The sequence below is a fragment of the Rhamphochromis longiceps genome, linkage group LG8, assembly GCF_057381845.1.
Source record: "Rhamphochromis longiceps isolate RC_006_pf linkage group LG8, R_longiceps_female_GT1.1, whole genome shotgun sequence".
In the NCBI taxonomy this organism is placed as follows: Eukaryota; Metazoa; Chordata; class Actinopteri; order Cichliformes; family Cichlidae; genus Rhamphochromis; species Rhamphochromis longiceps.
The window spans coordinates 18,183,181-18,196,399 of NC_140564.1; the positions used below are offsets into that span (position 1 = coordinate 18,183,181).

The 13,219-nt window shown below is 37.4% G+C and overlaps 2 protein-coding genes across 3 annotated transcripts; one reads left to right on the forward strand and one right to left on the reverse strand.

Annotated features, from left to right (window-relative positions):
* The first annotated feature begins 2,219 nt into the window (after positions 1–2,219).
* Positions 2,220–2,889, forward strand: fgf21 (fibroblast growth factor 21). Its single transcript, XM_085415283.1, has 3 exons — positions 2,220–2,280; positions 2,411–2,514; positions 2,599–2,889. Exons 1-3 carry the CDS (start codon positions 2,220–2,222, stop codon positions 2,887–2,889), a joined length of 456 nt encoding a protein of 151 aa, XP_085271409.1.
* A 1,980-nt stretch (positions 2,890–4,869) lies between these two features.
* On the reverse strand, positions 4,870–9,673 carry LOC146663454 (potassium voltage-gated channel subfamily A member 7-like). Of its 2 annotated transcripts, none has more exons than XM_085416231.1 (3): positions 9,433–9,673; positions 8,473–9,214; positions 4,870–6,466 (listed from the first exon to the last, which is right to left on the reverse strand). In XM_085416231.1, exons 2-3 carry the CDS (start codon positions 9,148–9,150, stop codon positions 5,573–5,575), a joined length of 1,572 nt encoding a protein of 523 aa, XP_085272357.1. In that variant the 5' UTR covers positions 9,151–9,214; positions 9,433–9,673; the 3' UTR covers positions 4,870–5,572. The 2 variants fall into 2 exon arrangements, with proteins under 2 accessions (XP_085272357.1, XP_085272356.1); XM_085416230.1 differs by having other exon boundaries at positions 8,473–9,227.
* Positions 9,674–13,219: the final 3,546 nt, after the last annotated feature.

Sequence of the window (13,219 nt, forward strand, 5' to 3'; positions counted from 1 at the left end):
CACTATAATTGCAGCCTATGTTACAGGGTAAATTTAGCACCACATGACTGGAAATGAGCCAAAACAGATGGCGGATTATAGTGGAAGTTATAAATAGTGCAGGGCCATTTATCGCAAACAGTTGGACAAATACAGATTTTTTTTTTTTTAAGGTGAGAACACAGAGGCAGAACATATTTTTCCAATCGTTTCACTTCCATAACTCATTATTTTAGGTTATGGGAATAAAACCATCGAACATACGCAGTCTAAATGAGTCCATTTGCATATTTCAGGATACCATAAAAAGTGTGAGACAAAAAAGAATGATTTTAATTTATGTAATTAACTGGGGTAGTTTTAGTTTGATTTCTATTCATTGGAATACTCACCCTCATCACCTGTAAATATATTGACGCATTCATAAAGATCCTTAATATGTGAGGGTGGGGAAAAACGTGCTTAAATTAAGAGCATGATGGGTTTTTCTTACAAGTACTTCTCGCACACACACTGATGGGACTTACACCCCAATTTGCTGGAAGCTTAAAAAGTAAACAGGAAAATCCAGCATAAACATTAAGGAATATTTTGAAGTGTTTCTGACTATGTTCTGTGTGTATTTGTACCATTTGATTGGGAAACAGCATGAAGAGTTTTCCATATAAAACAGAGACATTTATTTACCTAAATCTATTACTTATTTTATAGAAGTTGGAGATGGATCAGTAGTAAATCAGAGCTTTGAAGAAAGCATCATCAATTATTTCTTTGGCCTTAACGGTAGTGTTTGCAGATGCTTCACATTCTTAGCTGACCGATTCAGTATGACAATGCAGTGAAATAAGTGATGGTGCAGTTTGAAGACGTTTCACCGTGATGCACCTTTTCCTAACTGGAGAGTTTCCGATCTGACGTGAGGCCTCTCTTGTGACTGCACAGCTGCATTCCTGTAAACACTCCGGCTGCTTATAAATCTGCTTCACCCACTCGTCCCCCCCATTCTCTCTCAAACACACGCATATCAAAATAAGATAAACACCATAAAACTCAAAACACACTTGGTCACTTCCCACTCCCAATTCATTGCTATTATTCATTCGGGAGATGACGCAGACACTTCCTGTTATATTTTCTTGCAGTTTTTAAAAGTATAATTGGAGGGATGAATGGAAAAGCAAACAGCACACTCGTCCACATGTGACGAAGCAAAATTAGTGTTGTGCTCCGGTCAATTTTCACTACAATATTTCAAGGAAAACTATGAAAAGGAAAGAATTGCTCCAATGTATTGTTGTGTAATCAAGGTATTTTGAAATATACTGAGTATATGTGATGCTCTATCTAATCAAGAAGTCATGAATTGCAAATTCCAAGCAATACTAAAAATTCCTCACATAAGGAGGTTCTGTAAGGTGTAGGGCTTCAATTAATATGAACAGAAGCAGTTGTTTAAATACTAATTCATATCAAAATGTGTTCTGTGCAAAAAAAGACTAAAATTCAGGTGTTGGTAAATATTGTGATTAAGTTGAGTTAAGTGATGAAATCACTGGTTAACATAATTATGTATACATGTTGCATACGTGCATGATGCCTCAGAAAATACTTAGTCCACTTGAACCTGTGGGAGTCCAAAAAAACACAACTTTACAACAACTCTTACTGTAAGTGATCTGAGAAGTCCATACACAGTATGAGAGCAAAGGTTTTCCCCTCAGCATTCAATCACACTAATTATGTAGAAATGTCTGACTCATGCGGTCATGAAGTAGGACCTCCTTCTCCAAGCTCCTTTATAAGGGCCAAAACTTGCTCCTGGAGTCACTAGTGCACAGTGGTATATTTCTTATTTAATATTTTTTTTTTTTTTCATCTTTGCAAATCTATTTATTTTTATTTATCTCTTATTTATTCATCTCTTTATCTTAAAGCTTCGTCAATCTTTTTTTGCCCAAATGCCTTTGTTTTTTCACCTGTCTTCTCTTCTCTTAATCATTCCACTTCCTGTCTCTGTGTCGTTTTATCTCCCTGACTCCAACCCGCTTTTATCCTTTAATAATCAAGTCAGAGAAGTGCATCTTTACACAGGTATTTAAACATTTTTTCATTGCAGCAATTCACAGAATAATTGAATGCATGCGCAAAATACAAACGAGGCGATGTCACTCTTATAAAACTCAAATGTTTCTGATTACTTTCCTTCATTGCTTCTTTTTGCAGATAACCACAGACGTGGGATGTATTTGCAGATGAACATGGATGGGAGAGTCACAGGAAGTGATGCTCAGACACCTTACAGTGAGTATTAGGAGGATAAGCTCGCAACAGATTGCATATTTGGCACTGACTTCCATCCACAAAAGACAGTGGATAATTTGAGGCCTATGTACAAATCTAATTTTTATTATCACTATTTCTGTATTTTCAGGTTTGCTGCAGCTGAAATCAGTTAAACCAGGCCATGTTATCATTAAAGGACCATCATCATCTCTTTTTCTCTGTATGGATAGCGAAGGCAATCTGAAAGGGCAGGTAAGCTATAACACCGAAAACTGATTCCTCCTTTTTTGCATCACTTTCTATCAAATCTTAACAATATTTTAACACTATTTTCAGAGTCACTATTCAGAAACCAGCTGCACCTTCAGAGAAATGCTGCTGGCTGACGGATACACCCGTTTCATTTCCTCACAATATGGATTTCCCATGTCACTGGCATCAAGACATTCCCCAGATCGACACGCACTTCCCTTTACACGGTTCCTACCACTGAGGAATAACTTGAAAACGGATAGCGTATCTGAGCAGATGCCAAACAATCAGAGACTTTTTAACGTGGACTCTGATGACCTTCTTGGAATGGGTCTAAATTCTATGGGCAGTCCTCAGTTTTCTATGGACAAATAAAAGAATGAACTGCACAGACTTCTCACAGATCGGCACCTTTATATATGTTTTTAGATTCAGCCTGTAAACTTGATTTAGTTTTGAAATGAGTAGCTTTCTGTTATTTGTTCTCAACATGTTTTTGCGGAGGCAATACTAATGTAAGTTATTTATTTATTACTATGTATTGTGGATTTCAAATTGTTATTTATTATTTTTTTTACATTTCAAAAACTGTAACTGTACTTTGAAATCATGTTTGTAACATTCTGCTGATTTTGACATGTGATGTTTCTGAAGGTTCCCTAACACAGATGTGCTGGGGAAGCCCAAGAGGTTTCTGTTTGTACAACTCAAGTGTGTTTATCTTATTGGGGAGAAATTCTGAATTAAAACAAACATGATATAAATATTTGTTGTCAAATTTGTCATGAAAAGATTGAGCAACCTTATTAAATGGTTCAACAAACCAGAATGTACTTAAAAAAGCAAGCATGTATTTACCAAGTACACAGACCGGGAAAGTAGAAGTGGGAAAACAAGCGTGTTGAAGTGAAAGCATGAGCACCCTCTGGTGGTACAAAATCCAATGAGAGGTAGACCAAGTGTGTGGGTGTATGTTTTTTTCAATGACTGTAGAAAACATGGACGATGCGACAGCTCCCCAAAAATAAAGCCAAAATGTCTCTATCGTCTTTTTTTTTTCACAGTTATTGTTTTTTTGTGCCTAATGAAATTTTGCCTCGTCTTTGGCCAACAGATTTTCTCAGTTTATATCCCCCTAAAAAAAAGTTTTATGTGAGTTTAACAATTTATATTTTGATTTTTTTGATTTTTTTTTGTAAGGTTTAATTATTCTCATTTTATATCAGTTCTTTTTTTTTTCATTGTGATCTATAAACAGACATTGTAAATGCACACTTTCTTTGTTCATCACTTCAGGCCTGATTGCAGGTGACCGTAACAGTGATTACATTCCCTATAAAGATTAAAATAAGTGATCACAAGATTTGTATTTCATGCTATTTTCCATTATTATAAAGTAAACATAGAGTTTACTTGAGGAGTTGTTTGAAACTCAAAAAGACATCTACTGTCATCCAAGCATTGCATCGCTGACTAATCTATTCCAGCAGACAGGGATCCATTGTTAAAGACAATGAAAAAAGGTTTATTTTAATCTACATTGTAAAAAAAAGTAATATAAAAGTATTCTACTGTGTATTTTACAGTTTTGTAATGTTTTTCTAGAATATCATTAAAATTACGTAGACTGTGATTTTACATTTCAAATGTAAATTAACGTAAAATGACTGTAAATGTAAAAGAACATAATTTTCTTGTTTTTGCATATTTACATTGATAAAATGCATTCACAAATGTATCATAATTTCACAAATATTTATTCATTATTTGAAAGATTAAACTGTTAAATTCAAATGTAATGCTATGGAAAAATATATAAAATAATTCTCATAAACTTTTTTTTACATCAAATAATTATTATTATTAGCGTTGTTTAGGGCGAACGTGGCTCAAGAGTTGGCAGTTTGCCTTGTAATCAGAAGGGGTTTTTTTAGGATTTTTTTTTTTACAGTGTACTTGCCCTTTACTGACTGTTAAGCTAACATCAATAACACAAAGTAAAACACATTATTACAGCAGTTTACACAAGTGAGGTAACATAAGCACACATACCTTCCATGGATCATCACTGTGATGTGTTGGAAAGTCTTATGTGTTCCTGTGAATCTGACAGCAATGTTGTTGAAGGTATTGCTTATAACAGCTTAGTGGCTCTTGGAAAGGTCAGGCATGGACACACAATAGTGAAAACAGAGCCGCAGTAGACTAAGCTAGCAAGGATTGTTATATTTCATTGTCATAAATAACACTGCTGTAATAGACCTTTTCTTAACTGTTAAATACTGACTAAAAAAAACAACACAAGGAAACCACAAAAAAAAAACCCAAAAAAACAAAATGGGAAACTTAAGAAAATTATTAAAATATAATCTTTATCAAAAACACTGAATGCATTAATCAAGCAGATAAATACAGAACATTTGCCATGGCAGTCAAATCAATTATTTAACACAGGCATTTTAGGTAATATATAAGCCAGAACTAAAAAAAAAAAAAAAAATCTAATATGCATACATTATACTTATAGAACAATATTGAGAATGTGAAAGGTGTTGTATGAGAGATCTTACTCTGTCCTCATTGACAGCTCAGCTGGTATTTGGTTGAGTTCTGAAAAGATGTGACATTCATATCGCCTGTGATCTGTCTGCTTTCATTTCAAACTTTCAGGCACAAGTACTAAGACATTATAGTTTCAAGACACAAGACATTCAGGAAGTCATCTCAAACACAAGCTGACAGCATTAATAAATAAAAGCTTGTATTTCATTAATATCACAACCCTGAGAATGTAAAACTTTTGTCTTTTAAACCAGTGTTATGCAAAAGTTGCTTTTCAGTGACATTTGACTGGTTAGTGTTCCAGCAAATAACAAAGGCAATATTAGGTTGTCAGGAGGTATATGAGCATTAAATTGAAATGACACAAACTAGCATTTGTTGGTTCACTAGTTTGTCTTGCCAGGACTTCAGAACCTTTAAATACATTTTTATTTAATTGTGAATCATGAACTTTTCTTGCTTTTATGATTTTGTCAAAGGATACAAAACTTCCTCCCTAAACTTGAGTAACCAGTGGTTCCCTCAGATACATGTTTCCTCCCTTGTACTCTATACTCTGTCCTGTACACAGTCCACCAAGCAAAGTCCCATTTAGAGGGCTGCAAATACCTTCACTGGCATAATAATCTCCCTCTGGATCCTGGCCATCTTCCTCAAAATCCTCTCGTTCAGCCTCCTCATCCTCCCATAGGCCAGTTTCGACATGAGTGTACTCACTTCGGTCCTCGCATTCAGTCTCTCGATGGTAAAAGTAGCTGAAGTTGGACACAATGACAGGAACAGGCAACGAGATGGTAAGAACACCAGCAATGGCGCACATAGAGCCCACCATCTTGCCCCAGACTGTTGCAGGGTACATGTCACCATAGCCTACTGTAGTCATGGTGACAACTGCCCACCAGAAGCCATGTGGTATACTGACAAAGTCTGTTTTGTTGTGGTCTGCTTCAGCAAAGTAGACAGCACTGGAGAAGAGGATGACGCCAATAAACAGGAAGAAGATAAGAAGACCCAGCTCTCGCATGCTTGCCCGCAGTGTCTGACCAAGAATCTGGAGGCCCTTAGAGTGACGAGACAGCTTGAAGATCCTGAAGACCCTCACCAGCCTGATGACCCTGATGATGGCCAAGGACGTGGCTGGAGAGGCATCATTGTCTTTGACCAGTTCTGTTCCCAGAGTGACAAAATAAGGCAGAATAGCACTGAAATCAATGATGTTCATGACATCTTTGAAGAAGTGCATTTTGCTGGGGGAGCAAGCGAATCGCATGATGAGCTCAAAGGAGAACCAGCATATGCACACAGTCTCCACCATAAAGAAGGGATCGTGGAAAACACTTGATGCAGCAGGCATGTTCTCAGACATGTTCTTTGCTTGGGAGTGATGCTCCTGCGTGAATGACACAGGGTAGACAGGAAAAATGTAAAACATACTTGTGAAGTTAGAAGTAAAAACAAAAGATAATTTTAAAAAAAAATCAAAAAACACCTAAGTAACAAAAACATTTGCCAGCACCTTAAAATTAACAGGATGTGTCTTGATTGTTTGATCAAACTAAAAGTGCATAAGTTACACACACAAAGTCCCACAGGATTTGTTGTAAATCAAACCTACATCTATTTTCTAACTACCAATAAAATACATTTGTATGTCTCTCAGCTGAAAATGTGTAGAAAACCCATGGAGGCGTGGGGAATACATTCAAACTCTACACAGAGATGTCCCAGCTAACCAGAACTGTCTTGCTCTAAGGAAACAGTGCTAACTACAAACTACTATGCAAAACCATGGCAAAAAATCTGGTAGGTAGCCATCCATAGAACAGTGAACTAATTTTAATATTATATGGATTAAAATTAATTTAAAAAAAACTTTAAGTTTGCTGGCAAGATTTGTTACTTTTGATAGCACCAGGTTACCTGTTGTGACCAGTCTTTTTGCTAAGCTTAGTTAAGCTAAGCTAAGTGGGTCGCTATAGCTATATATATATATATATATATATATATATATATATATATATATATATATATATATATATATATATATGAATGTGGTATGCATTTTATAATCTAAGTCTTCCTAAAACATATTAAGTAAACATATGTTCTTTCAAATGCAAAGCTGTTACTGTATATTGTGCTAGTATTTTACTTTAAAAAATACTGCTGAGTTAGGTAGTGTTTGATACATTAAACTACAGTATGTCGCCCACCATGCTATTGGTTCTCACATTTGGCAGCATTGCAAGTGTTTGGCATCTGCACTTTTCCATTCAGCTATCTCTTCTGGTCCACCTGTCATTCCATCATGTGTGCCACTTATTATTATAACACTGCATATTTAAGCACTGGCTGGTGGCTATTTAAAACATCTTATACTAAACATTCAGTTAACAGTATGAAATCGGATTGCATGGATTAAAATAGATGTGTTTAGTATGCTGTAATGGGTTGTGTGGAATATATATAAAGCTCAGAGTAGACATAAACTTAGTGTATTCCTTATGACTTTCAGTAGCAGGTCAGTGACAGTGTTTATTACTAAAGGTGGACATCTATGTGTTGATTCGCTCCAAGGGCTCTCCTAAGACTATATTTAACCAAGTGAGATCTCTGAAGAGAAACATGAGTGTCTACTTGCACCACTCCTCATCCATCTCCACCTTCATCGCTATTCCCATCGCCCTGGCTGCCGAGGCCGTGTAACATTGCCAGTGCAGTTCAGTGAGTGTACCGCTGACTCGAACAGGAGGAGGTTACAGTAGTTTCCTGGCAGCTGCCTTGTGCAAAGGAAGTCTGCCACAGCACAGCAGTCCTGGAGGAATGTGTTAACATGACCCAAAACAATGCAGCTCATCCTGTGACACCTTTTAGTCTCTGGTTCTAAGCCACCTGGAAGGCCTTGGCTCACCTTTGCCTATATGTATGGTCACTTGTGACCTTTAATTAACACACTTAACTGTCTTCTCGGGTCTGAATATGCTTCCTATTATTTGTATTCCAATACCCACCCATTAATCCCTGTACCCTTTAACACTTCCTGAATCCGAGCGTATCAAATTTAACAGCCGACTAAAATAATCACGCCATAAGCTCTCGCTTGCTCTGGTCTGCTTCCAGACATATTGGCCAATAGTATCCTATGTCAGTATTTTTCCTCTTAGCACACTGTAGTACTCTTCTAGTGTGTGTTTACCTAAACAACAGCTTACCAAAGTATTATGTTTCCTTTGACCCAAACAATCACATATATTTCATTCAAGACTTTACAACAAGATTTTGGGTTTCTCTTTTAGTGCCTTGATACCACCATTTTGTCTTTCAGGTAACCCTGCAAAAACCATCCATCTTTCACACCTTTCCTTCCCAAACATGAACTTGAATTAAATTTCCAACCTCTCTGTCATGTCTGAGGTCAGGAAGTGTCTCCAGGCAGAAGATGAGGATGGACACCACGATTACCATCACACTAATGATGGCGATGATGCGTGCACCCGATGAGGACTCTGGGTGCTCAAACAGCATCCACAGTTTTCTCTGGAGTCTGTTGGATGGCAAAGGCCTCTCCTCTTCTTTTGGAAAACCTTCGTCCTCCTTGAAGCGGTTCATGATGTCCTCTCCGAGCTCATAGAATATCAGCTCATCCATGAAAATATCCAGGGGTATGTTTGCAGGCCTCCGAAGCCTACCCCCTGACTGGTAAAAATACAGAATGGCATCAAAGCAGGCTCGATTGCGGTCCAGGAAGAGCTCATTTCGAAGTGGGTCAAAGTAGCGTGACCTTCGTCTGGGGTCGCCGAGCATGGAGTCAGGGAATTGGGCTAAGGTGCGAAGCTGAGTTTCATAACGCATCCCTGATACATTGATGGCCAGTCTTTCACTCAGTGCCCATCCATTCCTCCATAGAGATCCTGAGCGACGCTTTTCTTTCTTCTTCTCTTTCTCGTTTCCCCTGATCTCCTTCTCTCCTTTCTCCTCACTGTCGAGCTGGTCCTTGAGATGCTCGTCCTTCTCCCCATCGCTCTCTTTCCCTCTGCCTTCTCCTTCACTGGACTGTGGATCCCTGCTTTCCATCCCTGTTATTATCCTAACCGAGGGAATGCTGCAAACCACCCTCTTGAGATTTTGAACACCTGGACTTAAAAGAAAACCTGTTTAAAACCAGAGTGATTATTACATCAGCGAAATAGGTTTTCAGTTGATAAGCATTAGCAGCAAAGGACTAAAGAGGGGAAATTGACATTTCATGACAGATTTCATTACATTAAAAGTTAATTCATGGTTTTGTTTTTAGATGAACTGAAGGCAAGACAACAAACAATGTTAGTACCCAGTTAATGAATATAATTTACTCACTAAGAAAAACAGCTGGTGGCAGAGGCTAATGACGGGGTGAAAAATCACATTGTTTGTTTCCTTCGGCTCATCAGGTTGTCTCTCTTCCTCTCTATCATCGTGTCTGCCTGTCACAAGCACAAAGCCCTTGTTTGGCTATCTAACTTATCACACAGAGGTTTAACTCTGATCAACTTTACACAAACTGTACTTCCAGTTATTTGCTCCGGGAACATCCAGGATCTCACCCTGTCCCTCACTGCCTCACGTTGTCTGCCTTCAAATTTTGGGGGGAATGCTGTCCTGTTGAAATTTGATCTGTGCTGGACCCCTCCACCCCCTTCGTGTCCCTTCCCTCCATTTTAGCTAGGGGGCATGTCAACCTTCAACCTCCCTATCAAATGTCACCTCTGCATGGTATTGCCCTCTCTAACAAGCATGGGCGTGTGAATGACAGAAAACCCTCACTGTTTTTCATTAAGTCGAAATGACTGGATTTGAATGTGCGTAGATTAAAAACCAGAACTGTGGAGTTTGAGCGTCATAGAACGAACATATAGAAAACATATTTTTAAAGCTTTCTAATTAATTCCATTTTCTAGCGTCTTCAGTAGGCTCCTCCAATTACACTCAAACCAATGCTGCAGCCTGAGATTGGGGTGAACTGAAATATGCTGCAACAAAATTCCATGTTAAATTACAATAAACTACTTGGATCTGTTTGGCAGCATGAAATTGTTATTTTACAGTATAACTACCGTAATCAACAACAAATGTGTTGTAGTTACTAAGTTGCTCTAAATATGTTTTCCTTTTTACATCACAGTCATTTATTTTTACACCAAATTTAATAAATTTTGTAGTATACAAAAATGTAAAAGCACAATCACTTGAATTTCTTACAAAGCTCATATTAAAAATTAACTTTTGACATATCTTCATTTATGTAAATATTATTAGGGTTGATTTTCACAAAGTCCACCACTAAACTATTCCACAAGTTGGCAAACACAAATGAAATCATCATCCATTATTATTTTATTTAATACATCTCGTGCTTTTGTTATTTTTATGTACAAAAATGTCTTCAGTGACACAAACCTAATGTTTGTGTCACTGAACCTATTAGGTGAACTGGCTCACATTTTTCTATTTGTGGAGCGGCACAATAATAAATTATTTACCAGTGTAGGTTTTATTTTGCTATATCACATATTCACCCTCATTTCACAGATAATGATACTTTGAGTTCAAAGGAAATTGGACCCTTGTCTGCCTCCATCACCTCTAAATCAGGATCAGCCCCCACCAGACTCTCAATCTGTTGCTGACGATAGCTGTGCCACACAACAGGCTTCATGGGGGGAAAAAGAGCTACCGCCTACACCTTGGATCTGCTAGTTCATGCAGTTGGGTGGAAAATCATTCAAGTGTCTGTGACAACTTACAGGGGTACAAACGGACAATACGAGAAGAATATTATTAAATTTGTGGATTTTTATTTTTTGGACCGTCATGACTGTAGAGAGATAATCTACTAGAAACAATCAGATTCAAGCCATTGTTACATTTAATGACAGGGCTGTCTTCTGAGAAGTCATTTGTTACCCATAAACAAAAAAGAAATAATATAAAATTATATTAAAATAGATAAATTTGCCCTAGAAGAAGAATACCAAGCTGTTATTGTTTTTAGTAATGTGTCACATATTGTAAAGGACCACAGATTATTTCTAACTGCACACACAATACTTGTGACGTTAACCTATCTCTACCAAAGTGGATTACTACTATGTTTTACCACCAGAGGGAGGTGATGTTTAGGCACAAAGGAGAAAAACTGAAAAAGGCCTCTGCAGACATTTCTAATAGCTGTTGGCAAAAAAAACAAACTGCCATCCGGGCTGATATAATACACTGTCATTTGATCACAGTCTGCTTACTAAGAACCTGATGACCATTTGTTTTACAAACCAATACACTCAGGCATATACAGATACAAATATTTCAACGCTTTGTGAATATAAAGTATCAATAAAATGCAAGAGGGAATTCAGCTAGATTTTTTGTTTTGGGTTAAAATTTTGGAAATCAATCATTTTGTGGTATTCTTGGTGTTGCAATATTCATCATAACCTGATTGCTCCTGGTTCTATATAGTGCCGTATAACTCTGCTGTTCGTGCAGCTATGCAGCACAGTCATTAAATCTTGTGACTCCCATGGGATGGCTACACATAACCACTACAATTTCACAACACAGTTTGAAACCGACAGTTGGTAACCATGAGTAGAAAGAACAGCCAATTCATTAGACCACATTTTTATTTCTTAGCATGTGGCCCTGCACCAGCTTCACTCCCTTAATTTTCCAAGCAGCAGTAGTGCAAATGTTATGCAGTAATCTTGTTCCACTACGCAAGTTTTCTTTTAAGAGGTTTGGTTTCTAAAGATACTTTCTCCCGGTAACAAATTTTACTCAAAATGAGGCTGCTTTGAGTTAAAAGTGATAGAAACGAGTACTAAACCTAGACAGCATATAAGACAGACGTAGCTTCTGGGTTGGAAAAATTAAGGCACTGCAGGAGTGTCTTAAATCTGCTTTCTGTCTACAGGCTACTAGATAGGTGACTGTGACTGCAAAAAAGACTTACAGTCCCATAGTAGTTTATTTTTTAAAATATTGTTTTAATTTTGGTCATATGTTGGTTTTTTTAATGAAGAGTTGTCTGTGATATGAATCCACACACTGAATATTTCTTATCAAACATAACTCATTAGCCAATGCGTGCGCAGTTTCACAGTCAGACATATTCCTCACTAGTAGTTTTTTTCTCTTTAGCAAGCCAGATGACAACGGAAGAAACACTCACCTCAAGGCTTCAAAAAACACGACCTCAGAAACCAGTGGGTACCATCATGGTAACTACATCCATCTTTTATGCTGTCCCTGATGTTGACACAGACAATGGCTAGCTATTTGCTACTTGACATCAGCTAAATTGAGTTGCTGCTTTCCGAAGCATTTAGCGAAATAAAACAGTGTGTCTTATTGTTAACTATAGTAAAAGCCCCTCCAAAGAACTTAGTTAGTAGTAAGTGAAAACTTAGTATCTGTCAGTTAGTTTGCCTGAATTAATGGGTGTTTACCTCTGTTTAATGCACACATACCAGTATATGGATGTAGGTTGCTAACAAAGCCAGCTAGCATTAGCTGATAACTTAACAGACTGGCTCTTCGTTCAAATATGGTCACTTCGAGGTAAAAAACAACAACAACAACAGGCACGTGACTAAAATGCTTCAAAATGGCGCTTCACAACCAGGTTTCTAAATATCTGGGGTTTTTTCTTCCAAACAGTCCATAGTTCAGGTATAAAATATTACAGGTAGTAAGTAATACACTTTATTGCCAAAGATTTCACATTCATCAGTATAACTTGAGTGATAATTCCATAGCATTTAATATGATGTTGGCCCACCCTTTGAAGCTATAACAGCTTCAACTTTTCTAGGAAGGCTTTCCACAAGGTTTAGGAGTGTGTTTATGGGAGTTTTTGGTGATTCTTTCAAAAGTGCATTTTTTAGGTCAGATGCGAAGGCCTTGTTCACAGTCTCCACTCTGATTTATCCCAAAGGTGTTCTATTAGGTTGATCTGGACTCTGTGCAAGCCAGTCAAGTTCTTCGACACCATACTCACTCGTCCATGTCTTTATAGACATTCCTGTTCCTCTCATTTTGGAACAGGAAGGGATATGTTGGTATCCAGTGTCAGGAATATTATAAGTTACAGTTATCTGATATCAAG